This window comes from Plectropomus leopardus, chromosome 6, assembly GCF_026936395.1.
Source record: "Plectropomus leopardus strain MGB_pleo_1.0 chromosome 6, ASM2693639v1, whole genome shotgun sequence".
Lineage (NCBI taxonomy): Eukaryota > Metazoa > Chordata > Actinopteri > Perciformes > Serranidae > Plectropomus > Plectropomus leopardus.
In genome coordinates, this window is record NC_142181.1 from 26296873 (window position 1) to 26324751 (window position 27879).

The 27879-nt window shown below is 40.5% G+C and overlaps 1 protein-coding gene across 2 annotated transcripts in view; it reads left to right on the forward strand.

Moving 5' to 3' along the window:
- Nucleotides 1-13086, forward strand: part of nectin3a (nectin cell adhesion molecule 3a) — a 46903-nt gene extending 33817 nt beyond the window's left edge. For both annotated transcript variants that reach the window (XM_042486055.2, XM_042486054.2), the window contains exons 4-6: nucleotides 463-580; nucleotides 2538-2689; nucleotides 7367-13086. In XM_042486055.2, the coding sequence (XP_042341989.1) occupies nucleotides 463-580; nucleotides 2538-2689; nucleotides 7367-8022 (926 nt within the window). In that variant the 3' untranslated portion in view covers nucleotides 8023-13086. The remainder of the gene's footprint in view (nucleotides 1-462; nucleotides 581-2537; nucleotides 2690-7366) is intronic.
- The last annotated feature ends 14793 nt before the right edge of the window (nucleotides 13087-27879 follow it).

A 27879-nucleotide genomic window follows, 5' to 3' on the forward strand; every position in this document is an offset into this window, starting at 1 on the left:
TAAGTCAGTGTTTGCCATGTCTTATTACACTGGCAACTGCTGGGTTTCATTTAGGCATCCTCTTGCTTTCCTTTGTTGTTTTTTCTTTGTCATGGTGAGGCAGTAGGGTTTATTATTAGCTGCAGTACATCTACTGTCTGAGTGAGTCTGTCATTTTCTAACTTTCCACCAACCCAAGGTCATTTGTTTGTTCTGTTGGCACTCGTTCACCAGTAGATCCTGTACCCTGCTACAGTCCTGCACAAGCTTTGTTTTTGTCATCGCTCCGCTACTGTGCTTATAATGCATGCTTTGTTCTTTCTGGAAAAGCTCATTTGTCATCAGGCTGGGGGGATCACAATGTCTGATTATTGAGTCCTAGTCTTTTACCCTGTGAAATAAAAATAAAACACATTTTGGTCAACAGGATGTTCTTAGCAAATGACACACATTTTTAACACTATGTTTTATTTTGTTTTACAGTTGCACCAGTGGTATCGATAATTGGAATTGATAAAAATTGGTATGTGGGTCAAGAGAATGTGAAGTTCACCTGTGGTGCCAAAGCCAACCCTCCTGCACGGCACTTCTCATGGACCAGGTCAGTGTCCCCAACAGTTGCCTTTTTGTGGATTTTAACTTCTCATCATAAGTTTTCGTTTTTTCCCAGAATTTAGCAGCATATTGTATTCTTCTAAAGGTTTTGCAGGCTTAGGCAAACTTGCACTTCAGCTGTACATGTTTAAATTTGGTCTTTTGGGGTCAATGAGATGATGCTACAAGCGATGTTCCTAGCGACTAGTTTCTCTGACATTTAGATAGAAGTTAAAACTTTGACTAGTCAACTAGTCTAGAAGGAAGGAAATACTCAGAAAACAGTTCAAATTGGGCACAATCAACAAGGCTAATAAACATCATCCGATAAAATATTGTTGTGTATGAATATTATAAGAGCCATTTGAAATTACATTTTTTAATAAACAAATCATATTATAAATGTTGAAATGTGTGTGACACTTGTATTATGAACATTGTGCATTTTTTGTAACAACTCAGTGAAAGTTAACAGTAAAAGTTAACAAATAACATTTATTTAATGTGTGATTTATTGCCGGACTCATCTCCAAACAAACACAAATGTGGTAATTCTCTTGCATTAGTGTAAATGCAAATTGACACACACACAGCCAGGCTTTTCGGGTTCTCCTGTACACCCAAAAGCACCTCTTGTTCAGCCTAGCAAGAAGACATCCAGCTGGCGTAAGCGTGTGAGGCTCTGACATACTTCATGTGTTAAACGTACGCAGACAGCTGCAGACTTGTGCCGGCTGCGTGGATGTGTTTCCATCTAGGAGAGCGCACGTGTGTGTGTGTGTGTGTGTGTGTGTGTGTGCGTGTGTGTGTGTGTGTGTGTGTGTGTGTGTGTTTGTGTGTGTCAAAGAGACTAGTTGACTAATCGTGCACATCCATAGCCTCGCCCTAATGATGGGCCTTTGAGGGGTCTCATTTCTTTGTATGCTTGTCTTCCCCTGAAAGTCAGCCACCTAATACTTATTATGTCACAACAGGCTGACACATTTTGTTAAAGTGTCTTGCAAATGCAGCGACCAACTCCATCCCAAATTCAGGAGACACAACAGTTAAATCTAATCTGCTGTAAAAGACGATCAGACAGCCCTTGTCAACTGATAAACTTGGGAATAACATTTAACATTTGTCTTCAGGTTGTCAGCAGCTAGTGTTAAATAGATTCAATGACATGATCCGGACCGCTAAAAAAGCCATTGTAGAATGTAAATAATGGGAGCCAAGCAGTTCATCACATGTTCAAGTAAAATCTCACTTCCACAGTTTACTGGATTGTAATGAAACATGGTTGGGTTTACCACTGGTATTTAGTGATGGTGAGTTTTGTTTTTCCTATGATTGTTTTGCTGATCAGCAGTTGAGTGACAAGCAGGCAAAAGGAGCATGTTTGTTGAGTAATATTGCAGCAAATACTATGTGATGATCTGCTGCTGTTTGGTCCAGGCTTCAGACAAACTTAAATAAGGCAGCAGAATGAAGAATCGTCTGTCTATAAATTACCTCCAGCTTGACTTTTGGAGCCCGGACACTGGAGCTGTTGAATGCACTGCTGCACCCATTGGGAAGTCTCCCTGCTATAAATAAAAGACTCCAAATGGTTCATGCATCAGAGCAACACTGGCCTATTGGCAGCTCTTTGTCATCATCTTACTTTGAAAACAAGAAAAATGGTCTCATTTGAACTGACAGCACCAGTAAAGTCTAGACAGCCAAGCTCTTTATTTTCGTTTTTGCTCTGACGTTGAAACCTTGTGTTACTGTAAAAAAAGCTTTTCCCCCACAACCGATGGAACTGCAGTCAGCTCAAATTACCACAGTCATGTGATCATATAATAGGTGCAGCAGGCCTACGAATTGTACATTCAACACAACCGTCAGGACAGTGACATTACTGCAGTACTTTAAAACAGTAATAATGTGTTTCTTTGAGTGTCTATGTGTGATTCATGTAATGTTTCATTTCTGCACAGGTTGGATGGATTGATGCCGGAGGGTGTTGACATATCAAACAATAGCTTTGCTTTCAATCGCCCGTTGGAGCGCAATGACTCTGGAGTGTACCGCTGTGAAGTGATAAACGACATTGGTCTCCGCAGTCAGGATGTAAACTTTTGGGTACAAGGTACGGTTTGACTTTTACACCCTTTGCTATTGGATGCTTTTTTTCTGTTTACTGAAGGTGAGACAGCCCAGGTGAAAACAGTTTTTTCAATCACTCATCAATTTTGATCATTTGGGCTATTTTGCTCACCTAATATGTATTTTGTCAGACCAATGCAAAGAAAATGTCCAAAATATACATTTAGGCTTTTATTTTAGCTCAGAGTTTTTTTCTTGAAATTGATGCAAAAGCACATATTCAATTAGATAATGTTTAATTTGCATTTTTAAACATAAATTGTGAAAAAACTTTACCCTAGGGTCTTATTTTTGGTGTAAAAATGTATGGAATTTACTTTTAAGTTCGTTTTCTCAAAAATATTTTTTTTTTCATACTGTGAACCAAAAATCTCATCTTCAGTAGCACTTATATATATAAATGTTCCAATTTTACTCCTATCTATATTCTGAAGGTTTCTATAAAGTGGTTTGTTCACATATCAATTAATAGCATGATTTATAGAACATTTTATTCCTAAAAGCGTAGCAAAAATGTGACTTTTTATGGCTGTTGTCAGTATTTCTAACAGAGTGACAAACAGATGTCCATAATTCTCTTTTTCCCACTGTAAATAATCAACTGGGAATATTCATGGTAATATTTACACGTCAAATTTTTCCCTAGTTTCTCATTTTTGTCTAAAAATGTATAGAATATTACAAAATGAGCTCAAACTGTGAGCCAAAAATATCTCCACTTCACTTGCACTTACATATACCAAACTTCCCTTTTTTTCCTATATTCTATATTCTCAAAGTTTGTACAGATGGGTTTCATGCATGTATCATTCACAGCCTGATTTATATAACATTTTATTCCTTATTCCTCCATTTTATGGCTGTTGTTACATCATTTGCATATGTAAACACAAAATTTCAAAAAACTTGTAATACAAAAATTTGATACTCTTCATATAAAAATCAGCCGTAGAAGTTTCATGGTGAAACCTATTAGTTAAAATTTTACCCTATTCACCTGTACTGTTTCTCCCCTTACATAAATTACCTTTAACACCCCTGGTTAAAAGAGCAATCTGTGCCTTTTGACATTCATCGCGGCCCTCTGATGTAAGATTACCCTCTCAGTACGATCAGCCTTCAGTTCAACGCTTCTAGCAGAGCTAAGCCTCCGTATAAATGTCCCTGCCCAGATCCACTTTCACACATTCCTGGCAACAGAGGAGCACGGAGAGCAGATAAAGAGTATCAGTACCAAACGTTTCCACTGTTGTGGTTTTGGCAATATTAGATTCTCCGATAAGGAAGAGGGTGTTTACCCCTGCTGGTTCAGCAAACTATGCACCCACGTAGCCTTGCTCTTTGTTTTCTTTAAGGTCGGATTTCACAGCAGGACATAATGAATTGTGTTCACAGATTTGCAGTACACATAAGTATGTCTGCGGTTGTTATTCAACAGTATATTGATCTATTAAAGTTGTATGATATGTGATTAAGTTTATTGCAACACTTGATGGATTTAAACTAATGGCCAGAGAGTGGACTTCCCTTGATAGTCGAAACGTCTATCTAACCAGTGCCTACCCCCCCCCTCCCCGTGAAGCTCCACCAAATGACCAAGTTTATGTAATTTGGAGGAGTTTTGCTGGCTCTTGGGGCTTTTGCTTGGACTATAGGCTGTAATTTAGTATTCTCGTTTTGCGTTTGCCCGCCGCCAGCCTCTGCCACAAAAAGTATACAGCTGATTGAGGGACACACTCGCCCTACTCTCTCTTTCTGTTAAACTCGGTCCAGAATCCGATTAAATTGTAAAACTAGGGTGTGTTGATCGTATATAAATATATATAAATGAAGAATATGTTACTGCACTGCCTATTTCTCTCCTAAAATGTTTTCAGAAACATATTTTGATGCCCCATTTCGCTGTAATGGTGCTTCCTGCATAGTGAAATCCGAGGCTAAAAAAACTGTAGCACAAGGTCCAACCAGCCGCCACACGGACCATTCCACATTACGTCACCCCACCAGCTGGAGCATAGCATTGTGGTTGTTGTAGGTTTTCAACCTTTTGAGCAAAAGCGTCTTTTGTCTGTTTTCCGTCTTTCTACTGCAGAGACGGCCTAGTTTTGTGTGAGGTCCTTTATATCAGTGAAATACTTCTTTTAATCACCGTAAGGGGTTTCCCTGCATTTGGATTTCTGAATGCTGTTGGTTCAGTGGCATAAATCCTTGTCAGAAAACTTGCAGCGTATTTAACTACTCCCGTCTGCTCCCACTGTCTGTCCATGGTTTGCTACTTGAGTTCATTATTGTAATGTCAGGGCGTGGATCCTGAGAACTCTGCATCTCTTTTTGTTTTCATTTCTCCTCTGCTCCTTTTAATCCTTTTCCAAACAAAGCAACTGCTGCTCTTGGACACGTACGCTGCTAACACACACAATCCCTTTCGTTTCTCACTGTTGAGAGGAAAAGAGCTGGAGAAGCCCCAAAAAGGGGCTGTCAGGCTCCATCTGTGTTCAGGCCTGGTTTGGAGTCCTGCTCCAAACGAAAGCACAGCTGACATCCTGTCCAAGTCGGACTTGCACTGAGCAATTATCTTGCTTCTCTTGTCAGATATTAAGACTTGGGCATGCGGCCTCTCACTTCCATCCCCTGTGGAGATGGCCAGGTTGAGCTCAGCTATATTCCCTCCCCCCGCTGCGGGCTGCTCAGTGTAGCTGTTTCACATTCCCAGTTGTCTGTGCAGCCTTGTGGTTTTTGGCTGCTCGTCTCTCCGATGATCAGCTACATGGTTGCAGATGCTCACAACCCCACGAGTTTAAAATGTCGTGCTGCAGGGTGGGATTGATAGTGACTGACGAAGGATTGCTAGTGTATCAGTTCACTGACCTTGATCCGTCTGTGTTATCCTCGTTCATGCTTTCACTTTAGCCCTGATCCTTCAGGCTCACACACAGTGTGTAATTGCAGGTAATAGAGAACCCCAGTAATGAGTCCTAAAACCCGGAAATCCGGTAGTATTTCAGCACCTGCGGTTCCCTCGTCTCAAAGTCAATGGGTTTGCTGAATGGGTTTTCGGTTACATGCCTGAAAAAACATCTATGGTTAACACAAGCTCAAGAGAGTTTCACGTTTTGTTCTACGACATAAAATACCCTAGTATATACCCCACTTGTGAACTTTGAAGCTTTTATGTTTCTTGAAAAAGGTAGTTGCTAACAAGTGACTAAAAGGGACTACAGGACCACATCAAGCCAAACTGCGCCAAACATGGCTTCACAACCTCACAGCGCTAGCGACACGACTAGGGCTGTACCCAACTCAGAATTATGCTCGTCGAATCAGATTCAGAAGTTCACTACAAATATCTGATGACTTGTTTTGTTTTTGTCTTTATTCATGTAATATCAAACAAAAGCCAGATACTGTATTATTATTAGTTGCTGTAAGCATAGATGCAGTTCCATGTATCAAAGAGCATTGTAAAAGTCAGTCGCAGCAAAATCTGGGGCCAAAAATGTCCCCAGTCGTACACAGCACAGCGCACTGACTTATTTTTTAAAAAAGACATAACGACTGCTCGACTTGAGGCAATCTCAGTCGACTGAGAGGTCTAGACTGATGCTTCGAATCTCAGACCGTAAAGTGGCAGCCTTAGACACAACCATGGTGTAGTTTGTTATAGCCTAGCATTAGTTTCTAACTTCTGTCGACTGCATTTTGGCTTCAGAAATCCTAAAGGTGGTGTACATTTTTGAAGATTATCTTGCTTAACAAAATATGTAAGTATGATAAACTTTTATTAACCACAGAGCTTGTGTTCTGCAATGATCTGAAATCCAATGGAAAAATCCCATAGGCTTTTTGATGAGAAAACAAGGGAGCTGGTAGCTTCGTGGCACACAGAAAAACATCATTTCTGGGGCACTCTATTAGACTCTTACACAAGTTGTGGAAATTATTACAGCTCTACAGGGAATCCGGTTTTGATAACTAGTACTTGAAAACCTCCTGGAGACGCAGGCCTCTATTAGTGTGAGCCATTTTGCTTTGTAGTCAGGACTTTGATGTGCCGACGCAGAGATTGACTCACGGTATCAGGCTGCTCTTAGCCCCAGAGGCTGGAGGTCAAAATGGAGACTCTCATCCCGACCTTGAGCTCCTTGCCGCCCTCCTTTCCTCCCCGACTCTGGCTGCAATCACAAACGCCGGCCACTGGAGGACAAATCAGATGCAGGAACCTCACATCGATCACACAGTGTTTCATCTTCTCACATGACTTCCCCACAGCAGGGCTTAAGAAGAAAGCAGAGGGAGCCAATCACACTCACTCAGATGCTCATGAGTGCATGTCATCTGTCCTCCGATCCCTCTACGTCTCTCTCTCCTGCACACACACACACAACGACATGTAGCACTTAACCTCTCTCTGCCCCTCTCATTTCCTCCTTTTTGCTCTACAGCACAGCTTTCAACAGATTCTTTAGTCTCAGGAGAGGCATGCCTCTGCTCCAACACTGCACCGTGTTGCTATAAATTAATCGAAGAACCATTCACACTTGCTTCGCCAATCGTTACAGAACATAAAGTGTGGTCTTTCTCCTCTTTATTTTTATGACTCCTCACTCGATCTGCTGTCCCTCCTCCCTGTTTAAATCTTTCCATCATGTTCGCTCTGCAGATCCTCCCCCCACCACGGCTGCCCCCAGCACCACCGCATCCCTCCTCCACGACACCTCTCGAACCGGCACTGCTGATGATCAGCGGAGAGCCCTGTTCACCTCCCCAACCCTGGCCTCCTTTCCTGACAGCAGCTTGGGTACTATAGTCGGCGGGGCTGTTGGTGGAGTCTTATTCCTGATTCTCTTGCTGATCCTTGGTGGCGCCTGCTACATGCGTCAGCGCAGGACCTTCAGAGGAGACTACTACACCAAACAGTACCTGGGGCCCTCCGACATGCAGAAGGAGTCTCAGCTGGACGTGCTGCAGCCTCATGAGCTGCAGGAGGTCTACGGAGATAAGACGAGCAAAGGCAGCCAGGAGCTGAAACCCAAACTGGGTGGAGACATCATTTACCCGGACTACACCCCTGACCACAAGGATAGGGATGACTGGGCTGACAGGGGGGACGGCCACAGGGGTCACAAGGAGGGAAACTACTACCCAGATCACTACAACACCCAAAACATGCACCCGTGTGGGCCTCCTGTGCACAGCACCATAGTGAACAACGGCTCCCCCTACCTCCCGGAGGACTGCTATGACAATGGTACAGACAGCGACTATGTGTCCCACATGGACGGATCTGTGATCTCACGCAGGGAGTGGTACGTCTGAGGGAACAGGTGAAGGAAAAAAAACGGCCAAATGACTGACTGAGAATGATTTAACAAGTGACAGATATAAATATCATTAAAAGTGTCATTTCAGTTAAAGGATGGATACAACTTCTCAGCTCAGTTTCACAATGAGCTCTTTGAACAATACTGCTCTGCCTTGATTGTAACCACTTAACCTTAAGGACGTGTGTGGATTGTATTTCACTTCTGTAGCATTTCAAGGAGCTACAAATAAGCTGGAACAGTGATAGCATCTGTGTCAGCTTAAGAGGCTTTGGCATACAGTGAAGTTTCAACTGATGTGAATGAGGTTTTGTATTCCACTTGTTTGTGTTTGCACCTGTCTTTAACGCAGGTCACAGGTCAGGTGTTCAAACCCTTGTTAGTGAAGTATTTATACCCCTGACCGACTGAGCTCCCATAAAACCTCGCGACTTCTGTGGCATTTTCACAACGGCCCCTCAATTGCTTACAGCGTTTTCATACTGTTGAAATGTTCATCATGGCTGCAACCAGTATTTAAACAAATTATACTGCATGCTTAAAAAAAAAAAAAACAACGCGTATCATCAAGTTAAAGGGAAGGTTCACCAGTCACATGATTAAAAGGGAGAATTGCATTGTTTTGAGGGAAAAGTAAACTGACTGATGCTAGTACAGTACAAAGAAAAGCCCTGGTAAACCTCTGATTAAGTTCTTCAGTGGCCTTTGCAGACTCACAGTATTTTTTGTAAATTATTCATGGAATGGTAACACTGTCACCTGACAGAGAGAGAGGCCACTGGAACTACCACAGCTTCAGTTTAGCTGATTTATTTTACAAATGTCTCTTTTGTCAAAGTTGTAATCTTTAAGATTTCTGTCCTTGTTGATTTTGCTACATTCATGGTTACTGCAGTACCAGCACGTGTGGTTTAACCCTTTGAAACCTGGATGGACATCAGTTTCCTTGTGCCGCATTCAGACGCCTTTTACAAGTATTTAAACCTCTTAAATGTGAGCACATTGGTTTGATTTCTTTCAAAAAATTAGGAGAAAAAACAATGAGCAACTTGGCATGAAATGTATCGCAAACTGCCAAAAAAATTTAAAAAATAAATGTGAAAATGACCTGAAAATCTGCTTTAAGAAAAAGAGAGAGAATCACTGGGGGGAAAAAATCAAATAACTAGAAAAGTACATATATCAACATCAAGAAAACAATATTTAAAGCAGTCATTTCCTGCTTTTGTTCTTTTTTTCTTTGTGCTAATTTCAGGTCATTTTATGTTAAATTTTCATACATTTCTCACTAATTTTTGGGCCATTTCTTATTACATTATTTATTACCTTTGTCCCTGTTTTTGTGAGAAATCAAGCCAATTCGCTCAGGTTTCAAAGTAGAAAACACTCTGCAAGCAGATTCTTTCCAAGAGAAGAAACTGGTGTTTCTGATGCAGCCAAACAAACTGACTTTTTAATAAAGATGTCAGTCACAAATAATTGCAACTGCAATTGGATTTCAGGAGTTTTTACACAACAGCAGGTGTGCTTCTTGTCACCTGCAGCTTAATACCTGCTCACTGCTCCTTCTACTTCCATTAGTGGCTTATAAACAGTAAGAATGATTGGCCAACAAAAAAAAGATGAAAAAGATGTCTTGTTTTGTTGAAACATTTTTAATGAACAGTCACAGACAGCTCTAACCACAGTGACAAATACTTCCTCGTAGGTGCTTCACAATAAAAGCCAGCCCATCTTGCTCGTGGAATAAGTTTTGAAACAGCAGCGATAGGAAACAGCCGCAACTTATCACAGCTCTGACTCAGTGTAAAGGAATGCAAATAGTGAGGCTGACATTAATAACATAAAATTGTGCTGGACTACATGCAGGCATTGTTTTTTCTGAATCCATCTTGTTTAGGAAGGCGATCTAGTGTGGGAATGGCTGTACAACATGCTAAATGGGTCCCGTTGTAGCTAATAGGAAGTAAACAGGGACCAAAGCCGTTGCCCTAGCAACAGAACAGCAGTGAAACAGTCTGTAGGCCGAAGCACTGTAACGTCATGCAAACAATGACAGTCACTTAAATGTTGACAGTTGGCAATAGATTTAAACGGCTGAGAAATGTAAAATCGGCAAACTTGTTTATTTCAGTTGTCCTTTTAGCCAAAACTTTAACGTTTAAAGATATAGAGTTAACTGCGGCTTGTTTTATGTACTGTGTTGCTCTGCTAGCATCTTTGATGAACCAAAAGTAAGCACCTAAAAAATCATATGAGTGTAAGTGTACACTATATTTGGAATATTTTCTCCTCTTTACCTTGCACACTAACCTATCTGGTAGACGTGCAACTCCTGTGTTCTGCTTAGTAATATTACTGTTAACTACTGTCTGTGTAGTTTGGCAGTCTTAATGTAACTGCTATAATCAGCAAGGTCAGGTGGTGAAAATATTCTAAATATAAGCGTAAACTTAGTTTTTTTTAGGTGGCTAAAATCGAATCAACTCAGAAAGCACTTGCTCCGTGCCATTTGATTTTATGTACGTCATGCGAGTGTTTTCTATGCAGAAGTGATTGTAAATAAACATTGTGATTTGGACCATAGAGACTTAAATACTGTCGCAAGAAAGGTAGGTAAGGCAGCTTTATTTGCATGGAACATTTCAACAGGACAATTTAAAGTGCTTTAGAGAGCAATTAAATATACTGAACTACAATTAATAAGTACAATGATGAGATATTAAAGGTAAAATTATTATTTCAAATAAAAATCATTAAGAATAGCAAAACTGTCAACAAGAGGTGCAAAGATAAAAAGATTTCTCAAAATGATTTTAAATCAAGTTTAAGGATAAGTTTGCAGTCACGACAGGGTGGAGAAGATAAATATTATTAAAACTAAAAATTTGATCTCATGAAAATCTTACTGAAATGTGTTAATCCAGTCACTTTCTTGCCGTTTAAAAGCGCAGCTCGGTTATTACAGTTGTCAGCAAACATCAAAGGAGGCCTACCAGGCTTGGGCCCTCTCCACTTATCCATGATAACAGGCTGCCTCACTGTCTATCCCATTTTGCCTCCTCTGTATCCTCTGATTTCTGTCTGCACACAAACACCAATTGGTCATTATAGTTTTTATTTTAAACGTGGGATCAAAGCAATGAGATATAAATACCAGATGTGACTATCACAGCTGTCATCATCCGACGCTATGTGGCTCCATAAACCACCAACAGTTTCACTGCTCCCGCTCGACACTCCGCAGTCGTGATTCATGATGGTGAAAGGCAAAAAAAAAAAGGTCAGAGAGCTTAGAAAAAAAGGAGCACTAATAAACTGATCCTTCAGATTTAGTTTGTGAGCGTTTGAAGTATGATTGCGCGAATACCTCACAGCACAGTTGGAAACATTGTGAGCGGCTGACATCACTACTGATCACAGAACAGGCTATAATGTTGGGGTTTGGCTCTTCGGCAGCTCCTCTGAGGATACACAGCGATCATGGAAAGTAGAAATTTAATCCATGAGTGAAAAAATTGGTGAAGAAACATCTAGGTTGGAGCTGTCTGTGTAATGGTTCCCAAAGGGATTTGGTTTTTTTCCTATGAACAACAAACGCAGCGACACAAAAAACAAAAAGAGTTGACATCATGAATGATCTCATCTCTCACGGCTTGATTCCACCTTTTCCACTTAGTGTTTCTTTTTTGTTTCCTCGGGAATGATACATGGATCAAATTGGCCTCACATGAAAGGGAAAACATAACCCTTTTTGGAAAGATCTCTGTTTAGTCAATCAGGGTGTTTGTTGCTCGAATTCGGAGTCATATATGTGTATTACAGTCAGGTCAGGATGGGGGAGGGTGTACTCTGAGGTCTTTCTTATTGGGGTTTTATAGAATGTGGCTGCACTTTTTTTTCTTTTTTTAACCCTTCTCCACCCTCCTTCTCCCATGCCAAGACTTTGGTCTAAAGATGTCTGAAAATAATCTCGCTCTCACTCTCATCATCGCACACACGCACCCTGCCTCCACACATCTGCCTCTGCAGCCCACATTCGAAGAGCAGTCCTCAACTCAAACCTTCAGCTTTTTAATTAACTTTTTTTTTTTCTCATTGCACTTGGCAACAAGTGCGCAAAGTCGGTGATATATAGCACATCGGTGTCAGCGTGCACAGACTCTTTTTTTCATATATGACTGATTCATAGCTTTATTTGGTAAAGTCGCTCCATGCAAACTGCTGTTTCCGCTCTGAAAATGAACTTTCGGTCTGCGTTTCATCTCTTAAAGAGTGTTTGGCAAATATGAGCTGAAGTGATGAATGTTTTTGTAAAGTTCTTCAAACTGGTTGCATGTAAATTAAGTTATTTGCTACTTTCATTATTTCTCATCACTAATGTTTATACACTTGTACATATTGCTGATAGTTTAGCGTAGGGTTCTCTCAGTTTGATTTATACGCTCGTGTACAGTTTGTTCTGGACTCCCCTACTGAATAGTCAGTGCCTTAGAAGGGCTGAGCAATGCACAGAAACTTTGAAAAATGACAAGCATTAATATAAAGGATATTAATATCATGAAAGAGGAGGACTGACTGGTCTCTTAATATGTCTGCCATCTTGATATTTAAGATTTATAAAAATGTCAGATAGACAAAAGGTCAATTGTCACGCCTTATACACTTTGAAAGGACACGTGTAACAAGTTAGTTACTGAGAAAATTGTAATAAGGAAAGTTTCACTGGGAATTTAGGCAAGCCAGATTCGTAGAAAATATTATTGTCCTGTAAATATGCTGGCTGTTTTTTTTTAATTATTATTGAAAAAATCATATTTTTTTGTATGAGGTCTGTAATTTTCACAGAGTATTAGTTTATCTTACGTGCGTTCGAGGAGCTCATGATAATGTAGAGGGCGAGCCTGTTTTCACTGCATTTTATATTTGTTCTTGAGAGTTTCTGACCAATTATTTTGTATGTTGTTTGAATGATTGATGTCTCACAGGAATCAGAGATGAAAGTGCGCTAGATTGTATTTTGTTTCTTTGTTTGCAATAAAAGACCATCACTATTGCACTTTTGTGTATGAGGATTTTAATTTTAGAGAGTGAGATTGATCTTTATCCTTTATTAAGTTCTTGAATTTGCATCAGTTCTTTTTTTTTAGATGAATATTGTGTAAATATAATATGCCTTAAAGTCTTTATAAAACCTGGACAGGTGGAGGGCACCTGGGGACTGAACACTAGGAAACATAGATCTGTTTGGGCACATGAGACCCTCAGAAAGAGGAAAAATGACAGGAAGTGGCACCAGCTGGTCCAGGAGCTTCGCCTGGAGAATAGTCGATTCAAGGCTTGTTTTAGGAAGACCTGCAGACAGTATGACAATCTGCTGTCGGTCGTCAGGCCTATTTATGGTTGTAATAATGTTAGAAAGTAGTTTAAGCTGCAATTTGTTCAGATATGTCTTGCATCTTGCCTAGGTTGACAATGAAAGTGAGCTAGTTAGCCTCACACAAACCATGCGTGCTACCACTTGCTGTCGCCATCATAGTAGGATCGCTTCTGAATTCATTTGATTGGACAGCTGAAAAACCACCATTTGACAGTGGCCTCTTTTTCCTCTCTGAGTTGAAGTATTTTAAACGAGAGGCACTCAGCAGTGCAAAAGCAGCAAACACTTCAGTCTCATTTAAAACAGTTAAACTGCAACACATTTCACCTAACTGACATTTTTGAGGCCGTTACAGTACATTTGCCCTCGTTGGCCACCCTACATGTAGGGTAACTAAATTACAAACATATTTTACAAAAGAGTAGAGGCCCTCTGCAGGATGTACCTGTTTGATGAATGTTTAGTGTGTGTCATTTTTTAGCTCCCAGTTTGTAGTGATGAGAAAATATCATCTTCACAGTCTTTGAGTCACTGTTGGTTAGAGTCTTTATGTTCCTCTTTTACCACTTTTCCTGTTAGCACATTACATCATTTTGCAATTATTGTAAAATATTTAATGTCACAGTTGAAATTAAAAGTTGATTCTTGACCTTGGAAACAGTACTTGAAAAGGTCCATTGAGGATCTGCCATCTTTTTTTACTATTGTGGCATCCATCAGTTTTTATAAGTAAGTTTTCAGGATGACATATGGCAACTTACAGAGCTAGAAAAGAGAAATACCACTGACACTCATAAGACTTCCCTACCTGTTTAGGGCAAACGTGGACAAGAACACTTTAAAACGCGTTTGTGTCCATGCTTGCCCTAAATAAATAAATGATGTCTCATGAGTGCCAGTGGTATTTCTCTTTTCTGATCTTCACCTATACCATGCACCTTTTTGACACTGTCAAATATATTTTGAGGTTGTGCACACAAGCCTACTTTTTTTTTAAAAAGATATACATATTTTTCACCTGACAGAGCCAAACAAGGTCTTTTTTTGTCTCCCCCAGTCAAGTTAAAGATGTTTCAGTCTTTCAGGCTGGTGACCATCAGTCTCTGTCACCTTCAGCCTCTTCCACTGTCCACACCTGTGATAGCAACTAACTGACCCATTTCACACCGCTCTCCATCCTGTCTAACTCAGCACCCTCTTCATCACCGGTTCACAGAGTGAAGCGAGCGACTCTGCTTGGTTTTTTATCACGCCTGCATTGACCGGACAGCCGCTGACCACCCACAACTCCCTGCTGTCACCGTTCAGAGAGTAAGATGTGCCTCCTTGAATTATGTGAATTTATCACACTGAAATTACACCCTCAAAACATTTACAAAGGAATTCACAATGGCATCCCTAATCCGAGCCCCTTCCACTCTAAGTGCCCATGTTTAATCCCCGGCGTTAACCTGGCTTTGGAGGTGACACCAACACTATCAATATGTGTTGTTCAGTAAAGTGACAGTCGCCCCCTCTGGTCCAGATTAAGAGCAGAAGGAGAAACCAGATACTTAATCCTCTGTGGCATGTTGGGCAGAAATCTCCCTTCTTGGACTTCACTTTCATCACTTCAGTGTCCATGTCGCCTCGGCCCAAAAGCACTCACTCTATTATCGCTGCGTTGCCTGACTGGGATAACCCCGGCCTAATCCATCACTGCTACCATCTGCATGTTTGTGCAGGCAGTGCGGGTAAATAACGCCGTGTTGGTGGGCTAAGGTTACCTCTCCTTTTTCCCTTTCTTAAGTTTTTGGCAGATGGCCGCAAGGGGCATTTTTTCACACTTAATGAATCCGTCAGCAAATGTGTTTAGTTTTGTTACCTTGTAAAACAGCAGCGGGTCCTTTCAACATTCTTTAAGACCCCACCCAAAGATGTTAAAGTCAGGATGGGTCTCTGCATCAAACTCTAACCTTTAGAAACTATTCTTGTAAAAAAGCCGGTTTTCTTCCTTGCTCCCAGTGTATCGGTTGTGTTGTTACCTTGCATGATTTATTAATTCTCATTGAAGAAAAGAGAGGTGGCCACTTCTGTTTTGTGCTCCCACCCTCGTCCTCCTCCTCTCCAAAAACACTGATTGTTAGCTAATGAACACGAACGCAGCACCGGGGAGCTCACTTCAAAGGCCACAGCTGACTGAGCTGAACAGACAAATTGTTTGAGCTCATGGGTTTGGAAATAATGAAATGCTGCAGAGGGTGGGAGAGTGCGGAGCAGTTACAACAAAAATGTTGTCACATGGCCTGCGGTCTCGCTGGCCGTCTTCTCGGTGTGAAGTGTGTGAGGCTTCATGGCAGCAGCCACCTGCGGCTGAGACAGTGGCGGCGAGTACCAGGGGGAAAAAAATTAAAAATCTCTGGTCAGTTTCAGTCAGAAGTAGCTGTTGTTGTTGTCCCCTTATACGAGTGAACATTGAGTGGCAGATTATTATTATTATTATTTTGAATTTCACTGAAAGGTCCATTTAGTGGCTGTTTTATGCTTTAGATTGTATCACAATTTCCCTCAGCAGACAGTTTTCTCATTTGTCACAGAATTATAGATATTCAGATTTCTTTTTCTGAGCACCTGAAGGACTTCTTATTGACTTAAAGCTGCTATAATCAATATTTCCATCCTGACGATTGATCAAAAGATTACATAAAATGTAAAAGACGTTGCGCATCTCCTGCAACTGCACTTCCCCTCAGCTTTATGAACCTTCCAGACCTCAACATGGCCTCAGAAAGACTTTGGACTCTTACTTTGGATAGATGTTAAAATTCTGGTTGGAATAAAAGTCAGGTTGCCTGCATTTTAAATGTCTAACAATGTTGCATTTCACATGGTTGGATGATAACACTATGAGGTTTTGCAGATGTTGTGTTGCCACTAAATGCTGTTTTTCTACGTTGAGATGACGTTGGCACGAGGCACTTGGAAGATGCTGGATTTTGGTTAATCAACAACTTAACTCAAAACTAACAAAATATCCATTTGCTGTCAGTATTCTAAGTCAAATTGACATTGGTATTTGATGTTTTCCTGACATTGAATTTTGGTCACTCAACTTTGCAACCTGAATTAAACCATATATCATCAGCAAAAGAAAATGCAAATTTTCTGTGCTTTTCAATCCACTACTGTTATGTGAATATTGGGAGTTCATAGAGATATGCAGTAGGTGGCACAAATTCCCCAGTCAGATGCCATTTTACCACCACAGAAGAAAAGCACCAGTCAAACCTCAAACAAAGGAAAACAATGGATGTAAAATTATGGAAAGTACATTGGAAAAGAGAGAAAGAGAGAGAGAAAAGCCATCCAGAAATACTGAAAGGAGCTAGCTGTGGCCCATGTGATGATGGTATGTCATTATTCACTGAATCTGTTTACATTGCTTTGTTTTCCACAATGTTTTAAGGTTTTTGTGAATGTTTTGGATTTCACTTAATTTTTGGGGCAGGGGGGTTTACACACAACATGAAAATGTGCATAAATAGAGGTGAATGGAAACGCACCTATTAAGACTGTTTGCTTGACAGATGATTTTGGGTTAATCTTTAAGACCAGGTAAGTAGAAAAGTAAATGAAGAAGTGTTTTAAACAGACATAGTTATTCATTTGTAACACACAAAAGTCTAAGCAGTACAAACAAAAACAAGTACATCAAAACGCATGTAGAATAAGGCTAAAAAAAAAAAGGAAAGAAAAGCCTGTGGCCTCTGCTCTGTCTGTCTGTATTTATGTCTGTCTGCTACTGTTTCACTCTGCCTTTCTGACTTACAAGCCACAAGTGTAGGGTTTTCATAGTGATGCACAATGGGACCGTTTAAATAATGCAGCGTATCACAGACATGACAGTCATATGCAAGCAGTCGTAATTATCCGCTCTATGCTGCTGCAATGATTTCCACTGACAAACCCTTCCTTTGTAATTTTCCACATGCAGCAAGATTTAAAAAGAGAAACAGCTCACATCTGAATGATGACGTTTACAAACCCTCCTTCATGTATCACCTTTAAGCGGTAAATTTGACTTGTTTGCAGTATGAATGGCGAGAGGCCGGTCACTGTGACAAACCCCTCTTTGTGCAGCGACTCCTCTGAGACTGGGGGCAAAGACAATGAAGGTTTTCATGGATGAGCCACATTGTTACTCTAGATTGCACTGAGGGCCATTCACGGATCAGATCCTGTGTTCCCAGCTAGCTCTGCCGCCGTGGAAAAGCTTGCTGCTCTGAAGCTCTGCGAGCCTGCGTTTCTCTCTGCTGACTCAGAAAGTTTTCCAGAGACAGCTTAAAGAAAAGCACTGAGAGCAGCATATCTTATTGCACAATATGAAATTAAACTGGGATGATAGAGTGGTTTTCTCTGGGGTCTAATAAATAAGGTATAAACACACAGATAGTAGATAGAAAATATCCATAGGATCATTCTTCCTTTTGGCAGAGTGACCATCTCTGCCGTCCACGGCTGTATCAGGCACCTTTAAAGAAAAAAACATGCACATACTGGAGTGCAAGAGGGCGCACAGCTACATACGGGGCTGTGAGTTTTTCTTATGGATCAGCCTTTAATTGGACTCATGGCATGCCACAGGCTGTGATCAGAATGGGTGGGCAGCCATGTTACTGGGCTGTGACAGGGAGACACCCACACCCCCCAGCATTGTTCTGCAGTGCTGGAGCAGATATAATCTTCAGTGAATTTTAATCCCTGCAAAACAATGCAATGTGCCCTGGGAAATGTCCATAGGGTATATAAAAGGAAACAACAACACACAAGGACCAGGCTAGGACTGGACTGGACATGCAACTTTATATTTATGCTGGGAAAATATGTGAGGTGCCTCAAGGAAAGTTAGCTTTGTGCAGCTGACTGGCTGCAGCCTTTCTTGCTATTTGATGAGGTTGAACTTTGGCACAGCAGCGGTTTGAGTAGACTGCTATTGTGTGCATGCTTAAATAATAATAGTAACAATGCTAACATGCTAGTCCTAAGCAGGTTTAATGTTTTCTATGTCGTAGTTTAGTAAGTGAGCATGCTAGTTATGCTAATTGGCACTAAACAGGAAATACAGCTGAGGCTGATGGGAATATCATTGGTTATGCAATTTCAAATTTGCAGCCCAGTCGCCCGAAGAAAATGTTTGCACTGAACGTTTCTGCAAACCTCATTTATATTACATTTGTACATTTTATTTGCATCATATTAGTGTTTCTAAATGACATAGTATATAAGCTTTTCAGGAGGTGGGGGGTATGGTGGATGGTGTGCCAGAGTAAGATGCCTGCCAAGCTGGAGATCACTGTTGGAGACCAGCAAACAGCAGAATTGGTTGCTTTTTAGGCAGTCAGTGCTGCGTTTTCGGCAGCTTTTTAGTCACCAAATGTGATTGTTTTTTTGCAACCCATTGCTGCGTTTTCTTTTGAGGACAGTGACACAAAAAGCGGTTGGTTTTTTACTGAGACTTCACTGTATTTACAGTGGGGTGTTTTAAGCCAAAAAATAATCTTTATCTAACCATAACCAACTGGATTTTGTGCCTAAAAATAACCATAATTAACCAAAGCATTGTTGAAATGTAATGTTGGATGGATTACTGAACAGGTCTACCGGGCACAATCACAGGGGCTGAAAATGCCACACGCAAACTCTTTGACCAGACACCCGCTGCAAACTCTGTTTGCGTGTGGACAAAAGGCAGAAACGCATAGGAAAAGCTGTGTTTTTAAAAATTCCGGTGTACGTGTGGACAAGGCACCAAAGACAGTAAATATATGTAGCAAATTTCCATTTAATCCATCCAATGAGCTAGAGGAAAAGTTAGGGGATCACCAAATTCATTAGGATTCATCCTCTGTGGACAATGAATGCCTGTACAAAATTTCATGGAAATCCATCCAGTAGTTGTTGAGATTATTTCAGTCCTGGCCAGGGACCAAATGGCTGACATTACAGTACCATCCCTTGAGCCACACAGCAAAAAAAGACTTTAAATTGACAGAAGAATTCCTTCATCTATCACTTTCAGGGACTTCTGTCTGTCTGTCTGCTGTTATTTTTAGTCATAAAGCTCTGTTTCCTTCACCTGCTCGTGCCTGTCAGTCTGCGACTACTACAAGGCCCAAGAGCCAGCTTCTAATCTGGCTGACCAGACACCCACCGCTCCCCTCTGCATGCTTCCTGTGAACAGTTGGACATTTGGTTGTGTGGATGTAGTCTGACAGCCAGACCAGCAGTCCACTCGTCTGCCACCAACTGTGTGCGTTTGTGCACGTGACGGCACTCGTCATGTGACTGCTGTCTGCCCCAGTGTCAGAGCTCAGCGGACCACCACCGGAGGCTGTTGTTGTTAGTTCCAAGTCCTTGGAGCAGATGAGCGGTCATAAAAACTCACCTTGCATTAAGCCCCCGCAAGCTCAGCATAATATGAATCAGTCAGCTAGTTTGGACTTGATAATGTTTTATACATCTGTTTAGCTCTGATTTGTGTTTGCTACCTTTGTTTTTCAGCCCTCCTTCTCAGTCTTTTATCTAACAGGGAGACTGGGACAGATGAGCCTGTCACACTCAGCTGTTCGGCCGGATGATGTATCACCAGAGCTCAGGCCTACAGTCAGGACATGTGCTTTTTTGTTACAACAACATCAGCAGGGCCTTAACATATCTGATTTATGGCTCTGATTTACCGCAGGGGCAGGCGGAGCATTCGCACATCTAAAGCAGACAGAGGCCTGGGTCATTATGAGTACAGCCACGTTCATTTCATGACTTGTATTAGCTCAATTTGTTTTAAATATCAAAAAATAATGTCTATTACTGCTGCTTGTTTATTTCAGACACACAGACTCAACTCTTTTGTGTACTTTGTTGTTTTTTGAACCTGGTGCTTTATCTCTTCTTTATCTTCTCTTCTTTATTGTGTTATGCTACATGAAACATAAATGTGTTTATGATCTAAAAATCATAATAATCTAATAATCATAATTCTCTGGTAATATACTTATTAATTCATGCATGGTATGAACATGACTATGGAGCGTTATCAACTAGAAGACCAAAACAAAAATCAATTTCTTACTCTTGCATTACACCCATGGATGGATTATAAGACAAAGGGCCCCGCTACTTTTCCCACATAGCAACAAGACACAAAGGCTTCATATTGGTTTTGCATCTTTGCAGTTGTTTTGTGTCTCTTTTACCCCTTTTTCACCAACATAGAACTAGTTTGTTACGTTTCCTGCACTCAATTTTGAACCGCTCAGAGCATTTCAACCAAAAATAAGTTGGTTCAGAACCCAAACATTTGGCTCTCAGCTGGAATCAAAATGTGCCCTCCACTGATGATACATCCTTGATTGCAATAGCTGGGTGCAAAATTGGGGATACTTGGGCTGGTTCACTAGATAGCACCAAGTTTCTAGGAATGCTGAATGGAACCGGTTTAAGAACCAGAGTTGATCTGGTGGAAAATGGGTATCTGAGGTCATTTTTTGGGTGGTTTTATGCCTCTTTGTGGCTTCTTTCTTTTGCGTCTCTTTGCAGTTGCTTTGCATCTCTTTGTGGTCATTTGTGGAGTCTCTTCTCTTTGGAGTCATTTGGAGCAGGTACGTTTTAATTTGAGTAATGTTTTGCAGGTGAAATCCTGGCCCCCCTGACACTTTGGGCCCCTGGGCCTGTGCCTATTTGGCCTGTTCATTAGTCCATCCATGATTACACCTCTCGGTGTCATATTAAAGGTACATTTCATGAGTTTTTAAATCTACATTGTTACAATGTGCAACATTTTAATGTTTTCTCTTATGCACTGTAGGTTACAACTAATTTATTTTTATTTAATTGAAATATTTTTCATATACTTCATACATAGTTGTCTTTGCACTCTGTTTCTATGAGATTAATGTACTATTTTTTTAATAATATAGAACTTGAATAGTTAATCATTATTTTGTAGATGAATGTATCTAATTGATCGGACATATGCCTTATTGGTTGTCTTTAATAAATATTTAACTTTTCTGTCCCCTACCCATCTTGTGTCATCTTATTTAAAGGTCCTGTATAAAGGATCAAGTGGCATCTAGTGAGGATGCTGCAGAGCTAAAACTTCTCCCGTGTACCAAGGGTGCTGGAGAGCAACGGTGACCGTCATGAAAGACCTTAGAGCCAGTGTTTGGTTTGTCTGTTCTGGGCTACTGTAGAGACAAATGGCAATTTCTGTGGAAGAGGACCCACTCCATATAAAAACAGCTCATTCCAAGGTAACAAAAACACAGCAACTCTTATTTTCAGGTGACTATAAATGAATGAAAACATAGTTATGAATATTATATACCATTTCTGCTGACAGATGTCAGAACCTTTTAATGTTCTCTGTAATGTGTTGTTTGATGAAAGTATTCCTAAATTAATCTGTGCTTAATAAAATTAACAAAAACTAATTTTTAACTACTAAATACACAGGGCACAGAGAGTGGGAGAAACTCTGGCTCAAAAGGCACCCACAGCTTATTTTTTGCAGCAGGGCCTCACAGAGGGTTAATCCAGCCCTAAACCTACTGATACATAGGATTAGGCATCTTTAAGCATGTTGACCTGACCATACATTTCAATAAATTTGTAAAATGTAATCACATAACCAAAACAAAACTAAAGACTAAACTAAGAAGATAATTCAGTCATTAAGGGTATAATGGACTGAAAAAGGTCTCAAATGTCAGAACAGAAGCAAAACAGTACAGTATTTGTCTTAGACTTGTTTTCTCTTCTAACAATAGTTCCCTGATTGACCACTTGACTTCCTAATTATCTATGCCCTCATCTAAAACAGAGGCACTTTTGGTTTAATTAAATCCAGCCACGATCATATACAGAGGCAGGGATGACAAAAGAAAATAGAGACAAAAGGAGGAGAGGAACTCCATTGTTCCAGCACAACACTGGCGTGTGTTGCGGGAGAGGCGAGGATGAGGTGAAGCACAACTCATGTCAAATCGAATAAATTACTTCCAACAAGGAGCGGCGGGAGGCTGCGGGAGGCCCATTTAGGAGCTTTTAAAGTCAAACAGCGTGAAGTCTTAATTACTGAGATTTAACACTGGCCAGCGCTGTGCTCACGCAGCGACGGTCAGGAGTTGGAGGCTGCTGCCCCCGCAGCTTCAGAGGAAGGAGAGAAGACCGAAAACTGAAGACAAAACAGAACATTTCCACCGTCTCTGCCAGCAGGAGGGAAAATAAAGGTTGATTGAATTTCATTTCATTTCTGGATTGCTAGATAAAAGTAGCGAAGGCCTCATCCTGTTCTCCACTTCTGTCGGGATGAGATGGATTTCCAACAAATTTCACTTTCTTTCCACCTTTTATCCCTCCTGTCAGATTGAGGCATCATGCACACTCGGCTTTATTGGCAGTAATGATCCCAGGTTACTCCCCGCTGACCAATCACATGTTAATGCTTGATGTCCAGATGACGGGTGGAGGGTCAGTTACTTGGAAAAGGATCAGTATTGGAGAGAAACTCTATGTCCGTTAGTCAGATAGTGTGATGGTGTGACTGATAATAACGATATACATGCAGACCTTTGACCTTCACTCCCTCCTGAGATGTCAGGTTTCAGAGGTGTCTTTACTGCTTCAGCTTCTCTTCAGTTTGGTGTAAAATATGAGCAGAATTACAGTTAATTAGTAAGCTAGAAAAGGAAATTCATATTATCTTACAGACAGAACGCAAAGTGTGTATATTTACAACTGTGCCCACAGTCTTAAAGAGCACAAAAGGTGTATGAAAGTTTTCTGTACTAGTACCTGTTCAGTTTACTATTTTTTTAAACAATATTAAGAAATCTGTTTCTATGCAGATGACGCATTAATCTATACATTATCTCCCTGCCTAAACCAAACTATTGCCAGGGTTGCCGGGGAGCTGTGGCGTATCCCAGCTGTCATTGGGCGAGAGGCAAGGTACACCCTGGACAGGTCACCAGAGCATGTGAGCGGAGCAGAGCGGGAGTGAGCGAGGTGTGCAAGCGGGAGGATTTTGGCTGGAGCGTGGAGCGCCTTTTATAAAATGCTGGAGCATCACCTTATCTCTCGTTCCATCCTGCTCCAATTTCGCTCTGGTGCCGCTGCATGCGTCTGAAGCATGTCTGACCCAGGAAGTGCTTTGAAAAAGGAAACTGAGAGTCATACATACAGGCGTACTATTCCTGTAAAAGTAACGGATGACAATTATATGGTACAAGAAAAAGAATGTGGCGACATTGTTTCAGTCGGTAAAAATTCACTCTGGAATCACATTTACCAAAAGTACGAAAGTGTACTGAAAAATTGGAACATGTGATCAACAGGTTGTGACTGACAGTGTCAGCAACATGATAAAAGCATTTAACCTCCTCCCTGGCACTGAGGATGATAGTGAGGTGACCACCTGTGCTCTCACAAGTCAAACAAGCTTAAAATTAAAATACAAGGCAGATGTTTGTTTTTTCTTTTTCTGGAGCAAGCACTGAGCGATTTGAGTGGAGGGGGGAGAAATCTAAGTGAAGGGTGGAGGGATAATTTGTAGAGCAGCCTGCATAGCTTCTGAGCGGGCAAGCCGGCAGAAAGTACAGCTCCATGTGTGAGGTACGGGAATTCTCATCACACATAGAGACAGACAAGTATTCACTCTCTCAATCACACCTACAGGCAATTTAGAGTTGCCAATTAATTAAAATAATTCATTTGTTATTTTACTAATTAAAATGAACCTAAAATGTTCAGATACAAGCTATGTAACATTCTCCAGGACACCCAGGGCACTGATAGAGCTGAGATTTGATTTTCAAAGCAATTTGGGGATTTCAGCAACCTTTGTAATTACAAGCTTCACTTAAAATAGATAAATAATTAAATAGCACAAGGGTACCAGTATTTTTTTTTAAACACAGTATTTAAACGTTATCATTTTTAGGCCAACCAATAAATAAATTAATAAATGTCAAAAATTGTACTAACCAATTAAATGAATAGATCAAATATGATAAAACAAAATAGGCCTAATTAAAATATTTTGGAGTAGGGTTACTTGGCTTGCTTTGCCTGGGGGGCACTTTTGAAAAATGTCAGGAAGCCTGGATTCAGTAAATTTTTAAAAATAAAAACAGAAGACGATCTATGCTTAGCCGAGGGATCCTACCCTGGCACTTTTTTTTCTCTATTTGTATGTTTTTTAATGCACTCTACCACCTAATTTGTATTCAAGGTACAAAAAAAATTCAAATTGTGAACCAATTGATTTTCATTATTAATTGAAGAAGCGGGCCACGTGGCAACATGCAGGCTGTAAGCTGCATATGACTGTGTTAGACTTTATTTTTCAAAATACCTGCAGGTTCGGGTATGTGTTGGAGGAACTTGGGCTCATGATTTCTGCATATCTAAAATCCTGGCTACAACCCTGCTACTTCACAGACTCGATCTTTTCTATCATTGATCTCTGTTTTTGATTTAAACCTTTGGATCACAAACTCGTCATTGCAATTTAAATGTGCTAACTGGAAGGATCTCAGTGATCAGCTATCGTACCAAGTTATTGAAAGAGATCATCCTCAGTGTCTCCAAAATTTGTTCTGAACTTAAAGACTGTATTTCTATAATCTGTACTCTGGGCTTGGAATGATTTACATGTTAAACTTTATATGGACACAGCCCCCATTTCAGCAATGATAAAATATAAATACATTTAGTCAAACAATGTACTGAAGTACAATATTGAAGTACTTGTACCTAACTTATAGTTTTTCCACTTTATGCTAATATTCCTCTAGCAGCTATGGTAACCCAGTCTCATTCCCAACTTGTCAAATATCGACGCTTGGTCAGTGGCCCTCTGCAGCAGGTACTGATGCACAGAGGTACCCCTAGAAGGGATATGAGACAAACCAGAAGCCAGCATTTCAAGACACTAAGAGCAATTATTGAAGTACAAAGAGCATGAATGTCTGCATAGGGTGGGTGGGAGGAAAGGTAGATGGGTCAAAAAATTCTGGACTTTCATTCAGGAGACAACTATTTCTTTCCCAAGTTAAAACTAAAGCTTATCGTGTTAATTTAATAGAAACATTGTGTGCTAATAGCGATACTTACTAAGCAAGATTCTACAGACAAAAATAACATCATTATAGATCAAATTACACTACTCCATAGTGGAATAAAAATAGCTCCAAAGCCACCAACTATGGCAGTGAAATGTTATTTAAACTTTCATTCATTTGTAAGAATAATCCAAGAATATCACATGTAATAATATGACACTCACAATCTCCATTGAGTGCAAAAGTTTTACTACCAAAATATTTTTACACTGTGGTATTGGTATTTATGCTTGAGTAACAAATCTCTGCAACACTGCATATCAGGCATTTAAACAACATTTCCAAAATGTTTGATGGCTGATAAGTTTGTAATGCCCCTCAGGTCCTATTTTATTTTATTTTATTTTATGTGAGTGTTGTAAATTAATTTGATGTGACTGTGTGTTAACATCTCTATGCTGATGTGTTGACCACGTCTCTCTTGTAAAATAAAGAAAATATCCCAAGAGACATCCTGGGTAAAGAGCAGTTTAATAAGTTACACCTAAAAACTCCTGTGTTATTTGAAATTTTGGCACTTTGTGCATTTGTAAGTGTTATTTATAAGAACAGTTTTATTTGCAAAGTTTTACTGCAACTAAACAAACTCTTACCTGAGTTGAACTTCACATCATTCTGCACAGTCAGGCTCTTTTCCCTCCTAATTAGCTGAATAACTGTGTGTCTCCTGTGGTGATATGAGACCAAATGTCACGGCGCATTCTTATTTTGGCTGAAGTACACGTTTGCTCCTGTTGAAGAATCACCCCTGGCTGTGCTACCTTCAGAGGTCATACATTGGGCCTTCAGCAGCCGCAAGGATCAGGGATCTGGTAGCCGTGACGATACACTTTCATTTCAGCCAGCTAGTAATCCCACAATGCAATAAAACTGTCTGGGCCCTGCGTCTGGCTCCAGTCAGACCAACTTTACTCACAAAAATGTCCCCCCCCCCCCCTCAGTATTATTAAGTGGAATGTAAATCTCAAAATAGAAGTTTAGGGCTCTCTTCTCTTTTTCCTTCCAAGATCTGATATGTCATTAAACAGCGATCGGCCAGGGGAGAGCCCGTAATTATATAGGAGGAGAGAGTCATATGTGTTATAATAAGGGAGTGCATCTGGACCAAACCATGACACCAGCGGGGACAGAGGTCACTGCAGTATGGTCAGGCTGTGTTTACGTTGGCGTGGGAGTTGCAGCTGTGTGCAGAAAGTGTGTCTCTGGGTTTAGACATTATCTCACAGTTGGTTTTGGTCAACTTTTCAAAGCAAACAAGTGTCTTCTGCACTTTCCACTACTGTCTTGCATGCTCTTTTGTAAAGATGAATGCCAGCCTGAACTGATAATGGAATGAATGAGAGATGGGGGGGGGGGATCTTTGTTTCATACATTTTGGAGAACCAAGTGGATACATGAATGCGAATTGTGATCTTTAAACCTGCAATAACTGAGGAAGAAACAAGTTGTGAACACAGAGACTGTGTTGAACTACATAGAACTATATAGTCTGTATAATACATAACAATATGACGGCTCCCTAAAGGTGAAGCCAAAACATCTCGATCGCCCCCCGGTGGCTGGCTGCAGTATAGGTCATAAACACAGCCTCTTCCATGTTAGTGGATGGGACATGTGCCAAAATGAAAACATCAAGAACATGTCAAATATATTTTTCCCAAAGACGTTTTTTGTCATTTTAGGTAGTTCTTCTTGTTTTTCTGGTTTTAATTAATCATTTGATGCTGTGCGACATGTTTCCTCAAAATGTGATGTGCAATGGTATGAAACAGGGTCTGAAGAATGTTTTCTCTTGTTTGGTGGGCGCATCAGAAGGCTAACCCAATCAGCAGCGATGTGTATGTAAATGTCTGGTAGACCTTATTATACTTACATGTTTTGTATACGTTTCTCACTTGCTTTGGTAATGTGAACATATGTGTCTCATGCCAAAGTAGCACTTTAAATTGAACTGAAATAAAAACCACCGTATTAAAGTCAGTAACACAATAAGAGGTTCAACCCACCACCTTTCCATTTTAATAAATGTTTTACTTTGTTTTACTGAGGTTGAATGCAGTCCTGTTTGACAAGTAAATTGAATTTTCCTTTATAGGTGTCATTCAGTCTTAAATCTGAGAGGCACTGATGTGTATTAACAAGCCTGCCAAAAAGCCACAGAGGAGGAAGAAGATCTGTTTTGATTTGGAGTGGAGCTTCGGAGCAGAGCATTATTTTACATTTGTGTCTTGCTCTGTCATTTTGCAATTGGTAGGTCTATTTATCTTTGAAACTAAACTAAAAACAGGAATGTATAACACTGCAATGT